The sequence below is a fragment of the Anomaloglossus baeobatrachus genome, chromosome 5 (genome assembly GCF_048569485.1).
Source record: "Anomaloglossus baeobatrachus isolate aAnoBae1 chromosome 5, aAnoBae1.hap1, whole genome shotgun sequence".
Taxonomy (NCBI): domain Eukaryota; kingdom Metazoa; phylum Chordata; class Amphibia; order Anura; family Aromobatidae; genus Anomaloglossus; species Anomaloglossus baeobatrachus.
The window spans coordinates 308,128,244-308,150,240 of record NC_134357.1 but is presented as its reverse complement, the minus strand read 5'-3'; the positions used below and the strand labels follow the sequence as shown (position 1 = coordinate 308,150,240).

Genomic DNA, 21,997 nt, shown 5'->3' with positions numbered 1-21,997 from the left:
AACTAGGTTGTCAGTATCATGGGTCACACTAACGTACAGCATCTGATGCGAGAGAATATGCTAATGACACTCGGTTCAAACTTGGCTGCGAGTGTGATCAGTGTCATTCATTGTGCTCCGATTATTCCGCATGTGAGAATCAGATCACAGGTGTGGAGAAGGAGAGATTAATATCTCCATCTTCTCCATTGCATGTCTTGGCGTATAATGGACTGTACTGATGACATCCGAGTGCAGTCCGATGTTTCACACATACCCATAGACTTGTATGGGTGCGTACGGTCCGAGACATGTTGCCAATTGTTGCTGATTGGCACGGTTCCATAGTATAACATTGGGCCGGGTGCTATCTGACAAAACATCAGATAGTACTATTCCGTGTTATACGTTGGTGTGAGTGAGTCCTGACAGATAGCCTGTTAAGCGGGCTTTACACGCTACGATATATCTAACGAGATGTCGGCGGGGTCACGTCGTAAGTGACGCACATCCGGCATCATTAGTGATATCGTAGCGTGTGACAGCTACGTGCGACGGTGAACGAGCAGAAATACTCACCTTCTCGTTCATCGCTGACACGTCGCTCATTTTCAAAAAATCGAACGTTTGGTTGTTTATTGTTCCCGAGGCAGCACACATCGCTCCGTGTGACACCCCGGAAATGATGAACACAGCTTACCTGCGTCCCGCCGGCAATGTGGAAGGAAGGAGGTGGGCGGGATGTTTACTTCCCACTCATCTCTGCCCCTCCGCTTCTATTGGCTGGCCGCTGTGTGCCGCCGCAGTGCCGACGAACGTCCCTCCCCCTTCAGGAAGTGGATGGTCGCCGCCCATAGCAAGGTCGTTTGGAAGGTAAGTACGTGTGACCGGGGTTTACGACTTTGTGCAACACGGTCAAGAAATTGCCCATGTCGCACAAACGATGGGGGCGGGTGCGATCGCAAATGCGATCGCACGAGAAATCTACATGTGTAAAGCAGCCTTTAGGCCTCACGTCAGGCAGGATCAGATAGCCTGAGGTATAATGTAGACCTTGAGGCCAATATAAGGCCTCCGGTTGCCATAGCATGCCATCGGCACTCTGCAATTGTACTTCGGGAGGGGAAGGCGTTAGTCAATTAAAGAGAAATTATACACACCTAAAAGCTTCCTGAATAGCAGTATAGGCTTCATCCCTTCTTGTCATCCCAATGAGGCTACTATTCCACTGCTGTAGTAGCTGCTTCTTTTCAAGACATATAGCTTCAATTTCCATGTTGGCCTGTTAAGAAAGTGAACAGTTTTTCTGTTCATAATCATCAGTGCTCAATATTCATTCGCTCTTAAAAAGGTCAGGAAGAAGGGAATTTTGTTTACTTACCGTAAATTCCTTTTCTTCTAGCTCCAATTGGGAGACCCAGACAATTGGGTGTATAGCTTATGCCTCCGGAGGCCACACAAAGTATTACACTCAAAAGTGTAACCCCTCCCCTCTGCCTATACACCCTCCCGTGCCTCACGGGCTCCTTAGTTTTGGTGCAAGAGCAGGAAGGAGGAAACTTATAAATTGGTCTAAGGTAAATTCAATCCGAAGGATGTTCGGAGAACTGAAACCAAAGAAACAATTGAACAACAAGCCCGAAGGGAACAGGGGCAGGTGCTGGGTCTCCCAATTGGAGCTAGAAGAAAAGGAATTTACGGTAAGTAAACAAAATTCCCTTCTTCTTTGTCGCTCCATTGGGAGACCCAGACAATTGGGACGTCCAAAAGCAGTCCCTGGGTGGGTAAAAGAATACCTCGATAAATAGAGCCGACACGGCTCCCTCTTACAGGTGGGCAACCGCCGCCTGAAGGACTCGCCTACCTAGACTGGCATCTGCCGAAGCATAGGTATGCACCTGATAATGTTTCGTGAAAGTGTGCAGGCTAGACCAGGTAGCTGCCTGACACACCTTCTGAGCCGTCGCCCGGTGCCGCAATGCCCAGGACGCACCCACGGCTCTGGTAGAATGGGCTTTCAGCCCCGAAGGAAGCGGAAGCCCGGAAGAACGGTAAGCTTCAAGAATCGGTTCCTTGCTCCACCGAGCCAAGGTTGACTTGGAAGCCTGCGAACTCTTACGCTGACCGGCGACAAGTACAAAGAGTGCATCTGAACGGCGCAGGGGCGCTGTGCGAGACACATAGTACCGGAGTGCTCTCACTAGATCTAATGAGTGCAAATCCTTTTCACATCGGTGAATTGGATTAGGGCAAAAAGAAGGTAAGGCGATATCCTGATTGGATGAAAAGGAGATACCACCTTAGGGAGAAATTCCGGAACAGGATGCAGAACTACCTTATTCTGGTGAAAAACCAGGAAGGGGGCTTTGCATGACAGCGCTGCAAGATCCGACACTCTTCGGAGTGATGTAACTGCCACTAGAAATGCCACCTTCTGCGAAAGACGTGATAAGGAGACATCTCGCAGCGGCTCGAAAGGTGGTTTCTGAAGAGCCGTTAGCACCCTGTAAGGTCCCAGGGCTCTGGTGGGCGCTTGTAAGGTGGGACTATGTGGCATACTCCTTACAGGAACGTGCGGACCTGCGGGAGCCTGGCCAGGCGCCTTTGAAAAAATACTGAGAGCGCCGATACTTGTCCCTTGAGAGAGCTTAGTGACAAACCCTTGTCCATTCCAGATTGAAGGAAGGAAAGAAAAGAAGGGAATTTTGTTTACTTACCGTAAATTCCTTTTCTTCTAGCTCCTATTGGGAGACCCAGACAATTGGGTGTATAGCTTCTGCCTCCGGAGGCCACACAAAGTATTACACTTTAAAAAGTGTAACCCCTCCCCTCTGCTATACACCCTCCCGTGCATCACGGGCTCATCAGTTTTGGTGCCAAAGCAGGAAGGAGGAAACTTATAAATTGGTCTAAGGTAAATTCAATCCGAAGGATGTTCGGAGAACTGAAACCATGAACCAAAAGAACAATTCAACATGAACAACATGTGTACACAAAAGAACAACAGCCCGAAGGGAACAGGGGCGGGTGCTGGGTCTCCCAATAGGAGCTAGAAGAAAAGGAATTTACGGTAAGTAAACAAAATTCCCTTCTTCTTTGTCGCTCCATTGGGAGACCCAGACAATTGGGATGTCCAAAAGCAATCCCTGGGTGGGTAAAAGAATACCTCGATAAAAAGAGCCGAAAAACGGCCCCCTCTTACAGGTGGGCAACTGCCGCCTGAAGGAGTCGCCTACCTAGGCTGGCATCTGCCGAATCATCGGCATGCACCTGATAGTGTTTCGTGAAAGTGTGCAGACTCGACCAGGTAGCCGCCTGACACACCTGCCGAGCCGTAGCCTGGTGTCGCAATGCCCAGGACACCGACGGCTCTGGTAGAATAGGCCTTCAGCCCTGCAGGAATCGGAAGCCTAAAAGAACGGTAGGCTTCAAGAATCGGTTCCTTGATCCACCGAGCCAAGGTTGACTTGAAAACCTGAAATCCCTTACTCTGGCCCGCGATAAGGACAAGAGCGCATCAGACCGGCGCAGGGGCGCCGTGCGAGAAATGTAGAGCCGGAGTGCTCTCACCAGATCTAATAAATGCAAATCCTTTTCACATTGGTGAACTGGATGCGGACCCAAAGAGGGTAAGACGATATCCTGATTGAGATGAAACGGGGATACCTTAGGGAGAAAGTCTGGGACCGGACGTAGAACCACCCTATCCTGGTGAAACACCAGGAAGGGGGCTTTCCATGACAGCGCTGCTAGCTGAGACACTCTTCTGAGTGATGTGACTGCCACTAGGAAGGCCACCCTTTGCGAAAGGCGAGATAGAGAGATCCCGCCTCGGCTCGAAAAGTGGCTTCTGAAGAGTCGTCAGCACCCTGTTAAGATCCGAGGGTGTTAACGGAAGCTTGTAAGGTGGGACCGGAAAGCGCCGATACTTGTCCCTTGAGAGAGCCGAGAGACAAGCCCTTGTCCATTCCGGATTGAAGGAAAGAAAGAAAAGTGGGCAAGGCAAACGGCCAGGGAGTAAAACCCTGATCAGAGCACCAGGATAAGAAGATCCTCCAAGTCCTGTGATAGATCTTGGCGGACGTTGGTTTCCTGGCCTGTCTCATGGTGGCAATGACATCTGGAGATATCCCTGATGACGCTAGGAGCCAGGACTCAATGGCCACACAGTCAGGTTTAGAGCCGTAGAATTCAGAAGGAAATATGGCCCTTAAGGCAGCAAGTCTGGTCGGTCTGGGAGAGTCCACGGTTGACCCACCGTGAGGTGCCACAGATCCGGGTACCACGATCACCTCGGCCAGTCTGGAGCAACGAGGATGGCGCAGCGACAGTCTGACCTGATCTTGCGTAACACTCTGGGTAGTAGTGCCAGAGGAGGAAATACATAAGGCAGTCGAAACTGCGACCAGTCGTGAACTAGCGCGTCTGCCGCCAGAGCTCTGTGATCCTTGGACCGAGCGATGAATGCCGGGACTTTGTTGTAGTGCCGAGACGCCATTAGATCGACGTCCGGCGTTCCCCAGCGGCAACCGATCTCTAGAAACACGTGCGGGTGAAGAGACCATTCCCCTGCGTCCATGCTCTGGCGACTGAGAAAATCTGCTTCCCAGTTTTCTACGCCCGGGATGTGAACTGCGGAGATGTTGGAGGCTGTGGCTTCCGCCCACAGCCGAATGCGCCGAACTGCTCGGAAGGCTTGACGACTGCGTGTGCCGCCCTGGTGGTTGATGTACGCAACCGCCTTGGCGTTGTCCGACTGAATTCGGATCTGCCTGCCCTCCAGCCACCGCTGGAACACCTTTAGGGCTAGATCCACTGCCCTTATCTCCAGAACATTGATCTGAAGGGAGGACTCTGTCGGAGTCCAGGTTCCCTGAGCCGAGTGGTGGAGGAAGACCGCTCCCCACCCTGACAGACTCGCGTTCGTCGTGACCACAGCCCCGGCTGGGGGCCGGAAGGATTTTTCCTTCGCCCAGGAAGTGGAAAGAAGACACCACTGAAGAGAGGTTTTGCTGCAAGGGAAAGAGAGACGTTCTTGTCTAGGGACGTCGACCTCCTGTCCCATTTGCGGTGTCCGATAGAATCGGACGCAGACGAAACTACGCAAGGGAACTGCCTCCCTTGCTGCCACCATCTTCCTGAGAAAGTGCATGAGGCGCCTCAAGGGGTGACTGGGCCCGAAGGAGAGATTGCACCCCTGTCTGTAGTGAACGCTGACTATGCAGCGGAAGCTTCACTATCGCTGAGAGAGTATGAAACTCCATCCCGAGGTAAGTCAGTGATTGGGTCGGTGTCAGTTTTGACCTTGGAATTTTGATGATCCACCCGAACCCCTGGAGAGTCTCCAGAGCAATGGTCAGGTTGTGTTGACATGCCACCCAGGAGGGTGTCTTGACTAGAAGATCGTCTAGGTAAGTGATCACCGAGTGGCCCTGAGAGTGTAGGACCGCCACCACTGCTGCCATGACCTTGGTGAAGACCCGTGGGGCTGTCGCCAGGCCGAATGGCAGTGCCACGAACTGAAAGGTGTTCGTCCCTGATGGCGAAACGCAGAAAGCGTTGAAGCTCGGGTGCGATCGGCACATGGAGATAAGCATCCTTGATGTCAATTGATGCTAGGAAGTCTCCTTGTGACATCGAGGCTTCAGAGTGTTCACCGCCTGAAAAAGTGCATCGGCTCGCTCGGGAGGCGGAGATGTTTTGAAGAAACGAGTCGGAGGACGAGAGCAGAGCTCTATCCTGTAACCGTGAGACAGAATGTCTCTCACCCATCGGTCTTGGACATGTGGCCACCAGGCGTCGCAAAAGCGGGAGAGCCTGCCACCGACCGAGGACGCGGTCTTGGTGAGGCCGAAGTCATGAGGAAGCCGCCTTGTGACTTAGACCGCCATGCAGAAGAGTTCCTCTAGCCCTCCTCTGACCTGTTGGACGTGGAGGAACGGAACTTTGCTGAGGACCGAAATGACCGAAACCTTTGGACTGGGGGAGGACGAGACCTTTCCCTTGGACTTTCTAGTAACTTCATCCAATTGCTCGCCAAACAAACGGTCGCCAGAAAATGGCAAACCGGTTAAGAACTTCTTGGAAGCAGAGCCTGCCTTCCATTCACGTAGCCACATGGCCCTGCAGACTGCCACCGAATTGGTGGATGATACCGCTGTACGGCTCGCAGAGTCCAGGAACGGCGTTCATGGCGTAGAACGAAAAAACCTACGCCTGAGAAGTGAAGGACACAACCTGCGTGGCAGAGGTATGTGCAACCGCAATAATCTCAGCCAGAGAAGCTGAGATAGCTTGGAGTGCCCTCACGGCTGCGAGGGCTGGAGCAAAAGATGCGACTATGGCTTCATAGATGGATTTCATCAAAAGCTTTATTTGCCTGTCAGTGGCATTCGTGAGAGATGGACATCTGCCACTAATACTACGGATCTAGCCGCCAGCCTAGAGACTGGAGGATCCACCCTGTGACACTGAGCCCAACCCTTAACCACGTCAGGGGGGAAAAGGGTAACGCGTGTCAATAAGGCGCTTAGTAAGCGCTTGTCCGTCAAGTTCTGTGCTACTGGACGGCCCCTCTGGAGTTAGAGTGATCGAAACACGCACTCCTGATGAAGTCGGGGAAGGTTCCCAGCGGGCCCGCTTAGCCTATCATAGGCCGCGGTCCGTGACGGAGTTCTCACCGTGGGATCTGGGTGTTACCCCAGGAGCCCCTTGTTGTACCGACCCAGAGGGACCCGGGAGCGATGAACTCACAGCTCCCTGGCCCTGTGTTATCGGTCTGGACTGCAAGGCTTCCAGTATCTTAGCAGACCCTCTGTCCATAGACTGAGTCCTGGAATGTGAAAGCTACTCAGAGATTTGCTGATTCCAACATGCAAACTCTGTCCCTGTCATCTGTGCAGTGGAAACCGGCGGTACCACCTGGCCGAGGGTCCCACCAGTGCCGGAGGCTCCGGCTGAGTGAGTGCCCCCGGGGCCAAGCATTGTACACAATGAGGGTATGTGTAACCTGCTTGTAATATAGCCGCACAAGAGGTACAGGTTGTAAAATAAGCCAGTGCCTTGGCACCCTTACTCTTTAAGAGCAGACAATAGCATGTCGTCCGCAGAGTAAACAGTGAGGGTATACAGCCAAAAGCAAATAATGCTGCCGAACAGTGAGATCATATACCATATAAATAAACATATATATATACACTGCGGCACCAAGGGGGGTCAGCACCTGAAAAACTGGTGCCCCACAGTGCTCAGTGAGGGGGAAGGAGGATACCAACGTATGCTCCAGCCCTCCCTGCCGACGTCCAGTCGGCCGTCCCGTCGTTACCCCTGACTGGCAGGCCCGAGAACGGGAGTATATGGTACTAGGCCGTAAGAGCCGGGGACTAAATTTAAAAACGCGGCCGGCAAACATGGCGCGGTCGGCGCGGTAGTCCCAGTCTCACAAACCACTCAGCAACCGCTGCGGCGTTTGTAACACAGATGCTGCATGCACCGTACCTCAGGGGACACAGAGTACCTTATGATGCAGGGCTCTGTCCCTGATGATGTCCAGACTCCTGTCCGTCAGAATCCCCCAGGGGCTGCGGATGGAGCCCGGTCCCAGTGCATGGCGACCGGTTAGGATCCCCCTCTCCCAGAGCAGTGGAGCAGATTCTGAGATCCTCCACCGGCAGAATTATAACAATGGCTGCCGGCGTTCCGAGGGGAGGAGAGAGCCGTGGGCGGAACCGCAAAAGTGCGGGAACCTGGTGGCCCATAGTGATCAGTGAGGGGGGCGGAGGACAGCGAAGTGTGCTCCAGCCCTCACTGTCGGCATCATACCGACCGTCCCGCCTTTCTCCCTGACTGGCAGGCTCAGGGGCGGGAGTTTAACACACTAGGCCGCAAAAGCCGGGGACTAAAGTAAAAACCGCGGCCGGCAAACAGGCACGGTCGGCGCGGTAGTCCCAGACAAAAAATCCACACCGCAGTCGCAGCTGCGTCTGAGGCCAAGGTGCTTCATGCACCGTCCCAACGGGGACACAGAGTACCTGTAGATGCAGGGCCATGTCCCTGACGATACTCCGTCTCCTGTCCGGCAGATTCCCCCAGGGGCTGCGGAGGGAGCCCGGTCCCAGTGGCTGGATGACCGGTTAGGATCCCACTTCTCCAGAGCCCCTAAGGGATGGGGAAGGAAAACGGCATGTGGCTCCTGCCTGTGTACCCGCAATGTGTACCTCAACCTTAACAGCACCGCCGACTCAGTGGGGTGAGAAGGGAGCATGCCGGGGGCCCTGTTAGGGGCCCTCTTTTCTTCCATCAGATATAATCAGCAGCTGCTGCTGACTAAAATGTGGAGCATTGTGTGCATGTGTGCCTCCTTCAACACAAAGCATAAAACTGATGAGCCCGTGATGCACGGGAGGGTGTATAGCAGAGGGGAGGGGTTACACTTTTTAAAGTGTAATACTTTGTGTGGCCTCCGGAGGCAGAAGCTATACACCCAATTGTCTGGGTCTCCCAATGGAGCGACAAAGAAATGGGTAAGACAAAAGGCCAGGGAGTAAACCCATTCACAGAGCACCAGGACAAGAATATCCGCCAAGTCCTGTAATAGATCTTGGCGGACGTTGGTTTCCTGGCTTGTCTCAGTGGCAATGACATCCTGAGATAACCCTGACGATGCTAGGAGCCAGGACTCAATGGCCACACAGTCAGGTTGAGGGCCCCAGAATTCAGATGGAAAAACGGCCCTTGTGACAGCAAGTCTGTGCGGTCTGGAAGGGCCCACGGTTGACCCACCGTGAGTTGTCACCGATCCGGGTACCACGACCGCCTTGGCCAGTCTGGAGCGACGAGAATGGCGCGGCGGCAGTCGTACCTGATCCTGCGTAATACTCTGGGTAGCATCGCCAGAGGAGGAAACACATAAGGTAGTTGAAACTGCGACCAATCCTGTACTAATGCATCCGCCGCCAGAGCTCTGTGAACTGCGGAGATGTGGATGCTGTGGCTTCCACCCTCTGCAGAATTCGCCGTACTTCCTGTAAGGCTTAACGACTGCGAGTGCCGCTCTGGTGATTGATGTAGGCGACTGCAGTGGCGTTGTCCGACTGGATACGGATCTGCCTGCCCTCCAGCCACTGATGGAACGCCAATAGGGCTAGATACACTGCCCTTATCTCCAGAACATTGATCTGAAGGGAAGACTCCCTCGGAGTCCAGGTCCCCTTGGGGGCAGGAAGGATTTTTCCTGCGAAAGAGAAGTGGGAAGAAGCCACCACTGAAGAGACGTCTTGGTTGTGGAGAATGTCCCATTGGAGTGGGCGTAGATGAAATTGCGCGAAGGGCATTGCCTCCATCGCTGCCACCATCTTCCCTACGAAGTGCATGAGGCGCCTCCATGGGTGTGACTGACTCTGAAAAAGAGATTGCACCCCTGCTTGCAGAGAAAGCTGTTTGTCCAGTGGTAGCTTGACTACCGCTGACTGAGTATGAAACTCCCTCCCGAGGTAGGCCAATGACTGGGTCGGTGTCAACTTGGATTTTGGAAAGTTGATGATCCACCCGAACTGCTGGAGAGTCTCCAGAGCGACGGTAAGGCTGTGTTAACACGCCTCCCGAGACGGTGCCCTGACTAGGAGATTGTTTAAGTAGGGAATCACCGAGTGGCCTTGGGAGTGTAGGACCCCCCCAACGGATGCCATGACTTTGGTGAAAACCCGTGGGGCTGTCGCCAAGCCGAAAGGCAATGCCACGAACTGAAGGTGTTCGTCCCCTATGGCGAAACGCAAGAAGCGTTGATGTTCGGGTGTGATCGGCACATGGAGATAAGCCTCTTTGATGTCGATCGATGCGAGAAAGTCTCCCTGTGACATCGAAGCGATGACCGAGCGGAGAGATTCCATCCTGAACCGTCCGGTTCTCACATGTCTGTTGAGCAGTTTGAGGTCCAGAACAGGACGGAATGAACCGTCCTTCTTTGGCACCACGAACAAGTTGGAGTAAAAGCCGCGCCCCTGTTCCTGAGGGGGGACGGGAATCACAACTCCTTCTGTCTTCAGAGCGGGAGAGCCTGCCACCGACCGAGGATGCGGTTCGGGGATGCCAAGAGTCATGAGGAGGCCGCCTTGGAGGCAGTGCCTCCGGCCGCCTTTTGGGGGCGTGACTTAGACCGCCACGCGTAGGAGTTCCTCTGACCTTTCTCCGGCCTATTGGACGAAGAGGATTGGGACTTGGCGGAGGGGCGAAAGGACCGAAACCTCGATTGTATCTTACGTCGCTTCGGTCTGGACTGGGGTAAGGAGGAGTCCTTTCCCTCTCATCCAATCGTTCTCCAAACAATCGGTCGCCAGAAAACGGCAAACCGGTTAGGAATCCCTTGGAAGCCGAGTGCCTTCCATTCGCGCAGCCACATGGCTCTGCGGACTGCCACAGAATTAGCGGATGCGACCGCTGTACGGCTAGCAGAGTCTAGGACTGCATTCATGACGTATGAAGAAAAACGCCGACGCCTGAGAAGTCAAGACGCAACCTGCGGAGCAGAAGTACATGTGACCGCATTAATCTCGGTTAGACAAGCCGCGATAGCTTGGAGTGCCCACACGGCTGCAAAAGCCTGGGCAAAGGATGCGCCCGTGGCTTCATTGATGGATTTCACCAGGAGCTCTATCTGCCTGTCAGTGGCATCTTTTAGCGATGAGCCATCTGCAACCGATACCACAGATCTAGCCGCCAATCTAGAGACTGGAGGATCCACCTTGGGACACTGAGCCCAACCCTTAACTACGTCAGAGGGGAAGGGGTAACGTGTGTCAGCAAGGCGCTTAGTACAGTGCTTGTCCGGAACCGCTCTGGGTTTCTGGACAGCATCCTTGAGGTTAGAGTGGTCGAAAAACGCACTCCGTGTACGTTTGGGGAACCGAAAATGGTGTTTCTCCTGCTGAGAAGCCGACTCTTCTATAGGTGGAGGCGGGGGAGATAGATCCAACACCTGGTTGATGGACGAGATAAGATCATATACTAAGGTGTCCCCTTTAGGTGTATCAAGGTTGAGGGCAACGTCATGGTCAGAGCCCTGAGCTGCGACCTCCGCCTCGTCCTCCAGCGAGTCCTCCAGCCGGGAACCTGAGCAGCGAGATGAAGCTGATGATTCCAAGCGGGCCCGCTTAGCTGGTCTGGGGCTGTGGTCCGTGGAGGAGTCCTCCACGTGAAACCTAGAGCCCACCCCGGGAGCACGCTGCGGCGTGGACCGAGAGGGACCTGGAGGCGCCGATCCAACAGTGTCCTGGGTCTGTGTAAGGACCGGTCTGGACTGCAAGGCTTCTAGCAGCTTGGCAGACCATTTGTCCATAGACTTAGCCATGGATTGTGAAAGTGACTCAAAGGGCATCTCAGCAAACACTGCAAACTCTGTCCCTGCCGCCTGGACAGTGGTAGCATGGGGGTCTACCTGAGCCGAGGGGCCCACAAGTGGTCGCGGCTCCGGCTGAGTCAGTGTAACAGGGGTCGAGCATTGCTCACAGTGAGGGTAGGTGGAACCCACAGGCAACATAGCCCCACAAGAGGTACAGGTCGCAAAGAAACCCTGTGCCCTAGCGCTCTTGCTCCTTGTGGACGACATGCTGTTGTGTCCCAGGAGAGTGATCACAGAGGGTATAAGGGAAGAGTATACAGCCCGGCCGAACAGAGATATATATATATAAAGATATATAATACGTATCTATTCAGGCAACCCAGGGGGACCGGCACCGGATGACCGGTGTGGCTTACCGACCGCTAAAAAGCGGCGTGTGTGTCCTCCAGATTCCCTGCTCCAGGTCTCCCAGCGGTGAAGAGCTCTTTCCTGATGATTCTCCAGCGCAGAATGCCTGAAAAAAATGGCTGCTGGAGCTCTCAGAGGGGGAGTGGAGCGGTGGGCGGCACCAGGAAAAAGTGCGGGAATCTGGGGTCCCTATTGTGATCAAAGAGGGGGCAGGAAGCATACAGGATGCTCCGGCCCTCACTGCCGACGTCAGGACGGCTGTCCCGCCCCTACCCTGACAGACAGGTCCAGGGGCGGGAGTTTTGCCAGTAGGCCGCAACTGAAGCCGGGGACTAAATTTATGACCGCGGCCGACAAGCAGGCGCGGTCGGCGCGGAAGTCCCCCGGCTTTCACGGATCAGCAGCCGCTGTGTGTCCCAGGCAGCGTCCGGTCGGCTGTCCCGCCCCTACCCTGACAGACAGGTCCGGGGGCGAGATTTTGCAAGTAGGCCGCAACTGAAGCCGGGGACTAAATTTATGACCGCGGCCGACAAACAGGCGCGGTCGGCGCGGAAGTCCCCCGGCTTTCCCGGCCTAGCAGCCCTTGCAGCGTCCGGGTGCCAGGCGCTCCATGAACCGTCCCCATGGGGACACAGAGTACCTGACAGGTGCAGGGCCCGGTCCCTGATAACGAAAATACCCCGGTCCGGCAGATTCCACACAGGGGCTGCGGAGGGAGCACGGTCCCAGTACCTGGATGACCGCTCAGGATCCCACTTCTCCCAGAGCCCTCAAGGGATGGTGAAGGAAAACGGCATGTGGCTCCAGCCTCTGTACCCGCAATGGGTACCTCAACCTTAACAACACCGCCGACGTAGTGGGGTGAGAAGGGAGCATGCCGGGGGCCCCGTGGGAGCCCTCTTTTCTTCCATCCGATAACATCAGCAGCTGCTGCTGACTAAGATGGGAATGCATGAGTGGATGTGTGCCTCCTTCCACACAAAGCATAAAACTAAGGAGCCCGTGAGGCACGGGAGGGTGTATAGGCAGAGGGGAGGGGTTACACTTTTGAGTGTAATACTTTGTGTGGCCTCCGGAGGCAGAAGCTATACACCCAATTGTCTGGGTCTCCCAATGGAGCGACAAAGAAACCTATATTCTTTTTAAACAATATTTTTTTTTGTCATTTTTGCATTTAAACTACAAGGACAAAAATAATATTACAAATACAGTAAAATAAAACCAAGAAAACAGCCCAATACCCAACCAAGCTCCTAATACTATTTTTTCCAGGCATCACAAACAATGCCTACTGTTGTTGTTGATGTAATACACAGAATAAAAAAAGAGATTTAGAGAATCATATAAGACAAAAGTTAAGTATCAAGATATTGTACATTGTATCCAGAAGGTTGAACTAGATGGACCTAGGTCTTTTTTCAACCTAAGTAACTATGTAACATTTATGTATAGTTATTTATTTGTTAAATATCCCTACTGTTATTATATTAAGTTTATTATATGAAGGTGTCATGCTATCCTGTAACCTAGAGGTAGTGGCCAGACCCGTAGAATTCAACCAAGAAGACCCCAACCTTTCATGTTTTCAATAAACCCTCTCTTTTGTTATATATATATTCACAGATTATTGCCAAGTTGACATTTATACATTCACTTTTCATAGGTGATGAAGATTAAATCCAACGTAGTGCAATTAACTGCAAGCTAAATATAATAAACGACTAATAGCAATTTTACAAAGGTTTCTATTGTTAATTCCACTACATATCCGAGTAGATATGTATAAGGGTCTCTAGTTATTGTTATGTTACAGATTCTATCCACCAGATCCAATATCCCTTTGCAGGACTTATGATTTTGTGGCCTCCCACAGAATGTGGATTAGACCTACTGGATCCATAGAGCATCAAGGCAACATATTCTGACCTCGGCCACTGCTTCTCGTGCAGCCTTCGTGTCTTCTCTTTGAGCAGAAATTTGGGATTCATAGACAGCAATTTGTTCCTTAAGCCTGTCAACATCCCGTGTTAGCCGATCCACGAATAAGTCCTTATTAAAAAAGGAAAAATAGAATTATAATATAAAAATAACATATCTATAAATATATGTAACGTGATACTATATATATATATATATATATATATATATATATATATATATATATAGTATGTGTGAGGTTGTGGAACTAAAAATGGAATGCCCCTGACTTAGGATTAGTTCTTATACCATGATATTGTGTTTCCTGCTCAGTACAATTATAGCTATATATATACACATATACACACACATGCATACACATACACACACACACACACACACACTAATTATAGTGCATTTAGGTACTATTATCTTACATATATACACATGTATGTATATTTCTATAATGCACTATAATTAGGAGATATATATATATATATCTCCTAATTATAGTGCATTATAGAAATATACATACATGTGTATATATGTAAGATAATAGTACCTAAATGCACTATAATTAGTGTGTGTGTGTGTGTGTGTGTGTGTGTGTATGCATGTGTGTGTGTGTCTGTGTGTGTATGTGTATATATATATATATATATATATATATATATATATATATATATATATATTTGATATAGTTGTAATTGTAATGAACAGTAAAAACATCATCATGGTATAAAAACTAATCCTAAGTCAATGGCATTCCATTTTTATTTCCATACCCCCACACAAGAAGTTTCATGAAAGTTTTCCAATAAATTAGGGGTTAAAGCCCAGGAATGTTTGCATTCAGTATGCTAGGTTACCTGTTTCTGCTTCTCCACCTCGGCCTGCATTCTCTCTGCTTCAGTTTTCTGTACAGCGCGTTTCATAATGGAAATGTCTGATCGCACATCGCTGGACATATTCTCCATGTAGAATAAACGCAATGCCAAATTCTCCACCTCTGTTTGCATAGAAGAAACTAAAAGAATGAACATGGATGTTAAAAAAAATCTTTAAAAGGGGATGTCCACTACTTTGACCAGTTCTTCTCAATCCCTGTTTGCCCCAAGTAAAATAAGAACACTTCTGGTGGCGGCCTCTGAATGGCCAGAAGGAATGTGTTACATAACGTCACACAATCCCCAGGAGAGGCAATACCGACACCGCTGGAACAGTGCTGCCACCGGCGGGGAGTATAAGTGTTGTAATTTTAGTGTGGATTTTCATCAGGATTGAAAAGGGGGTTGTCAGAGTAGTGGACAACTCCTTTTTGATAAGGACTATAATGGCTAATATTATTAAGAATTTAGACACTAATGAAATATTAAAGTATCTTATTATGATATGAAGGTGTTGGAAGTCAGTAAGGTTTAAAGGGAACCTGTTAGGTCCGATAACAATCATAACCTGCAGATTTAGGGGTACTTTGCACGCTGCGACATCGCATAGCGATGCCGAGCACAATAGTACCCGTCCCCGTCACAGGTGCGATATCTTGTGATAGCTGCAGTAGCGAACATCATCGCTACGGCACCTTCACACGCACTTACCTGCCCTGCGACGTCGCTCTGGCCGGTGACCCGCCTCCTTCCTAAGGGGGCGAGTTGTGCGGTGTCACAGCGACGTCACACGGCAGGCGGCCAATAGAAGCAGAGGGGCGGAGATGAGCGGGACGTAAACATCCCGCCCACCTCCTTCCTTCCGCATAGCCGGTGGAGGCAGGTAAGGAGATGTTCCTCGCTCCTGCGGCTTCACACACAGCGATGTGTGCTGCCGCAGGAACGAGGAACAACATCGTATCACCTATTGGTGCGACATTATGAAAATGTCCGACGCTACACAGATCACTGATTTACGACGCTTTTGCGATCGTTTATCGGCGCATCTAGGCTTTACACGTTGTGACGTCGTTACCGGCGCCGGATGTGCGTCACTTTCGATTTGACCCCGACGATATAGCAGTAGCGATGTTGCAACGTGCAAAGTACCCCTTAGTATTAAACTGCAGGTTAATATCATTATGAAGGTACCCAACCACAATACTAAGGCGGGCTTTGCACGTTGCGACATCGCAAGCCGATGCTGCGATGTCGCACGCGATAGTCCCCGCCCCCTGTCGCAGCAGCGATATCTTGTGATTCCTGGCGTAGCGAACATTATCGCTACGCCAGCTTCACATGCACTCACCTGTCCTGCGACGTCGCTCTGGCCGGCGTCCCGCCTCCTTCCTAAGGGGGCGGGTCGTACAACGTCACAGCGACGTCACGCGGCAGGCGACCAATCAAAGCGGAGGGGCGGAGATGAGCAGGATGTAAACATCCCGCCCACCTTCTTCCTTCCGTATAGCCGCCGGTGGCAGGTAAGGTGATGTTCCTCGCTCCTGCGGCTTGAAACACAGCGATGTGTGCTGCCGCAGGAACGAGGAACAACATCGTACCTGTCACGGCAGCGTAATTTGGAAAAAGTTGGAGTTTACACCGATGATACGATAACGACGCTTTTGCGCTCGTTAATCGTATCATCTAGGATTTACACACTATGATGTCGAAAGTGACGCCGGATGTGCGTCAATTTCGATTTGACCCCACCGACATCGCACGTTCGATGTTGCAACGTGCAAAGCCACCCTAAGAGTGCGGTACCTGGGAGAAACTTAACTTTATTCCCCTTGGGAGCCGCTGGCTTTCAGTCATGCAGGGGTGTCGGCGCAGCTAGTTACTGCACAAAGTGCTGTAAGCACGCCCCGCCACTGATTAATGGCTGGCTTAGCAATAATTTACTGTAGAGTCGGCTGTAAATCAGTGCTGCAGTTGCAGTTAATATTAGAGGATCTTTGCACCTGTTTTGCGCTCAGAATCTGTGTTTTGGTGTGTTTTCTTGTACAAATTTCGGATATTTTCCAGCTCCTCTTCCACCTGCCTACGTATTGTGGAGATCTGAGCATGTTTATCATGTTGTTTCTCCAGCCCCATCTGATGACGGGCCAATTCCTGCTGTATGCCGTACAGAATGACACCAAGATCTTCACGTTCACTTTTATTTTTCTTCATTGATGTACTCTGAAAATACAAAATTGTAAAATAAATGTGTACAATGATTACATTCTGACAACGTTATCATCTGTAAAGAAGACTGACAGTATATTAGGTGCATATGCACACCAGTCTGAGTGTACTCAGGGGGAGTAGACTTCTGCAGACTCCTCTGGTAGAAGCTTATTTTGTAGAGAACAAAGGGACCAGGCTGTCTAACTGACCAATCTTTATGCCCTACAACATTTGGTGATGGGCTACATCAGGAAACCCCCATTTAAGTTTGGCCAATAATATGTATCGCCAGTTTTAGACCCTGTTCTACCTGTAATTTAAAGCCATATACTGTGCAAATGTGTCATTTACAGAAGTATTAGGAATACCTCCCCTTGACAAAGCATTACCGAAACACGTGTCAGGGTAGCATGGAGGACATCACTATGGGTAAGCTGCATACTATATGGACATTAATTCCTTGCTGTATATGTAGTATATACATACTTAGTATACTCAGGTTGTGCAGCTTTTTATATATAATTAATTATTTCTTGTAGGGGTATTTTGATTTGCACTGGTATTTTTATGCCCATATGATGTGATTTGTGCCTTCTCCTTTAGGATTTTTACTCCTTATTTTTTTACCTTAATTGCAATGTGATTCATATTCACTTTACTTTTTTGATACGATGTTAATCAAGTTTGTTTGACCTTAGTACATATTACTTCTATTGGTGGTTTTTCTAGTTACTCCATTTTTCCCTTTGTATTTACAGAAGTATGTTGAGACCACAGGTCAAATACATTCGGTATTATCCATATGGGCACATGTATGCGGCTGCTATTAAGTCAAAAACTCTGCTGCCAATAAATAAGGCAAAGTGGATCCAAACCTAGAGCAGGATCCCTTTAAGGAAGAACAAAATATGCTGGTTGGATACATTTCTGGCTGCACAACATCTAACACACATCCACCTAATGATGGACTCTTAAAGGGTTTATCTGAGATTGCAGTATTGATAACTTATCCTTGGATAAACCCATTAGAAGTCATGTGATGCTGTTGCTGCACCCCATCTTGACAGAAATAAAACAGAAATGTAGAAATTTGAACATTTATTAAACAAGAAATACTGAAATATCACATGGTCAAAAGTATTCAGCCCCTTTGCTCAGACACTCATATGTAAGTCACATAGTGTCCATTTCCTTGTGATCCTCCATGAGATGGTTCTACTCCTTTATTGGAGTTCAGCTGTGTTTAATTAAACTGAGAGGACTTGATTTGGAAAGCCATACATCTGTCTATATAAGACCTCACAGCTCACAGTGCATGTCAGACCAAATGAGAATCATGAGGTCAAAGGAACTGTCCAAGGAGCTCAGAGACAAAATTAAGCTGAACTCACACAAACGTATGAAAAAATGGTCCCATTCTCATCCAGTAGGACAATTTTTTTCTCACTTGTCATCCGTGTGCTGTCAATGTGTTCTCAGTGTGCAATCCGTTTTTTTCTCAGCAGCTATTAGTCATTTACAGTCCTCTACAGGACCATTTACAGTGTTATCTGCTACATGATAGAATTGTATCCATAAAAACGGACGTCACTAGGATGGTCCATATGCTGTTCATGTAACGTCAGTTTTTTTCTCGCACCCATTGACTTGTATTGGTGAGTCTCGGACGTTTTCGGCAGCAAATTGCAGTATGTTGTGACTTTTCTCTCATCCAGAATCTGGATGAGAGAAAAGCTGACAAACTGCTCTGCCTCATTGACTAACATTGGCTGGAGTGCAATGAAAGATTTTCTCGCATTACACTCATCCGATTCATACGCTTGTGTGAGCGTACCCTTATGGCAAGGGACAGATCTGGCCAAGGTTAATAAAGAATTTCTGCAGTACTCAAGGTTCCTAAGAGCACAGTGGCCTCTATAATCCTTAAATGGAAGAAGTTTGGGACCATCAAAACTCTTCCTAAACCTTGCCGTCCAGCCAAACTGAGCAATCGTGGGAGAAGAGCCTTGGTGAGAGAGGTAAAGAAGAACCCCAAGATCACTGTGGTTGAATTCGAGATGCAGTAGGGAGATGGGAGATAGTTGCACAAGGTCAACTATCACTGCAGTCCTCCAGCAGTCGGGCCTTTATGGCAGAGTGGCCAGACGGAAGCCTCTCCACAGTGCAGGACATATGAAAGCCCACATAGAGTTTGCAAAAAAAAAAACACATGAAGGACTCCCAGACTATGAGAAATACCGTATTTTTCGGACCATAAGACGCACTTTTTCCCCCCCAAATGTTGGGGGAAAGTGGGGGGTGCGTCTTATGGTCTGACTATAGGGCTGCGGCCAGGAATGTGGGTGCTGCGGTGGAGCGGGCCATCGGGGGCACGAGCAGGCTGCAGTAGTGCCTGCCGTGACCACGTGGGCCCGCTCATTACATATGCACGCCCATCCTCCCGCCCATCATCTCTCAGCGAAACCGGCGCTGACAGGTGGGCGGGGTGATGGGCAGCTGGGTGAGTGCATAATTAACAGCCGGATGTGATCACCCCTGGCAACTACAGCCTGGAGTGATCATGTGCGGCTGTATTCACTGCCCCCCGTGCATCATTATCAGCGCGGGGAGCAGTGAATCAGTGTACTCACCTGTCACCGCGTGTGGAGCCGTCCCCCTGCAGCATCGCGCGATGTCTTCTTGTCTGTGCCGGTCAGCTGATCTGGACACTAGCGGCGCACATAGCGATGACGTCTGCGCGCCGCTAGTGTCCACCAGCTCAGCTGACCAGCACAGACAGGAAGACATCGATTCGCGATGCTGCAGACAACGGTGACGGCTCCACACACGGTGACGGCTCCACACAGCGGCGCTGCAGCTGAGACAGAGATCGGTGCTTCAGGGAGTCAGGAAGGGTGAGTATAAACGTTTATTTTTTTTTCTGTGCCACAGGCCATATACCAGGATGGGGGTATATCATGAGCAGGATGGATGGGGGTATATCATAAGCAGGATGGATGGGGGTATATCATGAGCAGGATGGATGGGGGTATATCATGAGCAGGATGGATGGGGGTATATCATGAGCAGGATGGAGGGGGTTATATCATGAGCAGGATGGATGGGGGTATATCATGAGCAGGATGGATGGGGGTATATCATGAGCAGAATGGATGGGGGGTATATCATGAGCAGGATGGATGGGGGGTATATTATGAGCAGGATGGATGGCGGGTATATTATGAGCAGGATGAATGGGGGGTATATTATGAGCAGGATGGATGGGGGGTATATTATGAGCAGGATGGGGGTATATGAGCAGGATCATATACAAGGCAGGAGGATCCTTACCAGAATGGGGTACCTTAGTAGAGAATTTGGGGACATTACCCCCCATAACAGTGTCGGCAGCGTATCCTCGCCCCATAACAGTGTGTCATGACCATATTTTTTGGTTAAAATTTTATTTTCCTCCTCTAAAACCAGGGTGCGTCTTATGGTCAGGTGCGTCTTATAGTCCGAAAAATACAGTAAGATTCTCTGGTCTGATGAGACGAAGACAGAACTTTTTGGTGATAATTTGATATGTGTGGAGAAAACCAGGCACTGCTCATCACCTGCCCAATACAATCCCAACAGTGAAATATGGTGGTGGTAGCATCGTGCTATGGGGGTGTTTTACAGCTGCAGGGACAGGACAACTTGTTGCAATTGAAGGAAAGATGAATGCGGCCAAGTACAGAGATATCCTGGAAGAAAACCTCTTCCAGAGTGATCTGGACCTCAGACCTGGCTGAAGGTTCACCTTCCAACAAGACAATGACCCTAAGCACACAGCTAAAATAACAAAGGAGTGGCTTCAGAATAACTCTGTGACTATTCTTGACTGGCCCAGCCAGAGCCTTGACCTAAACCCAAATGAGCATCTCTGGAGAGACCTGAAAATGGCTGTCCACCATTCAACCTGACGGAACTGGAGAGGATCTGCAAGGAAGAATGGCAGAGGATTGCCAAATCCAGGTGTGAAAAACTTGTTGCATCATTCCCAAAAAGACTCATGTCTGTACTAGCTGAAAAGGGTGCATCAACTCAATACTGAGCAAAGGGTCTGAATACTTATGACCATGTGATATTTCAGTTTTTCTTGTTTAATAAATTTGCAAAAATTTCTACATTTCTAGGTTTTTTTTCTGTCAAGATGGGGTGCAGAGTGTACATTAATGAGAAAAAAAAGAACTTTTTTTTGAATTTCCCAAATGGCTGCAATGAAACAAAAAGTGAAAAATGTAAAGGGGTCTGAATACTTTCCGCACCCACCGTATATAGGACCCCTCCATTTCTACTTAAGATTGGGTTTAGGGAGGACACTAGCTATCCTAGATATAGAATGGTCCCTGCAGATATTATGCATAAGTTTTGGCGTTGTGTCCTGTGGAGTCGATTCTGGAATAATCTAGAATAAATGTTTGCATTACATATTATACCGGAACCCTTGGTGTGTGTCCTGGGGCACGTAAATGACATATCAGATTATGAAAATAACAGAATCTACCTGAAATATACTTTATCAGGCCATAAAGCTGATATGGTGTATTCCCATGTCCAAGATCCTATCTTAATATCTAGGATGGGTAATAATAATATTAGAAAATATCTCCAATTAGAAATGTAGTATAGTTCTGATTAGCTATGTCTCTTACCTCATGTTCTGAGGCTCTATAGGCTTTGCTAACAGCCTACTTTTGGGGGTCCCGCTGTGTGAAATCCGGCAATTCTGCAGAGCGGTGACAAAAGTAACCATTCTTCAGAGTCGCCTGGAATACTGCAGCGTGACCTGGAATTGGCTGATGGCAAGCATATGGAGCCTCAGAATAATTTAATAAAGTGGTTAATGAGGGGAAGTGTCTTTGTCTTATTTCTCTGTGTTTGTAGGTATGTTTTGTGCTTCAGGTTTCCAATTGTGGACTACGTCAGGTCTGGGTGGGATTTTATTTTTTTATTTCAAATAAAATGGTGAAAAATGGAATGTGTCAGAGAGTGTTTATTTCAACAAAAATATTTTTATGTGTGTTTTTCTTTTTTATTTTTGGGCTAGTAATAGAAGTGTCTGATAGACAACACTCCTTTACTCGCATCAGGGCTTGATGTCAGCTGTTTTTGAACACTTCACAGCTGACATCAACCTCAAATACCATTAACCTGATTGTCGAGGCACCAGGGCATCGGAAGAGTAGAGGCGAAGCACCAGAATTTGAGCATCACGTGATGCTCCACTTCTGGAGTG

The 21,997-nt window shown here is 49.5% G+C and overlaps 1 protein-coding gene across 4 annotated transcripts in view; it reads right to left on the bottom strand.

Annotated features, from left to right (window-relative positions):
- The window catches only part of CCDC40 (coiled-coil domain 40 molecular ruler complex subunit), a 141,590-nt gene that overhangs the window by 68,442 nt on the left and 51,151 nt on the right, over nucleotides 1-21,997 (bottom strand). For all 4 annotated transcript variants that reach the window (XM_075349686.1, XM_075349685.1, XM_075349687.1 and 1 more), the window contains 4 exons: nucleotides 16,527-16,746; nucleotides 14,509-14,666; nucleotides 13,649-13,771; nucleotides 1,140-1,261 (listed from right to left, as the gene is read on the bottom strand). In XM_075349686.1, the coding sequence (XP_075205801.1) occupies nucleotides 1,140-1,261; nucleotides 13,649-13,771; nucleotides 14,509-14,666; nucleotides 16,527-16,746 (623 nt within the window). The remainder of the gene's footprint in view (nucleotides 1-1,139; nucleotides 1,262-13,648; nucleotides 13,772-14,508; nucleotides 14,667-16,526; nucleotides 16,747-21,997) is intronic.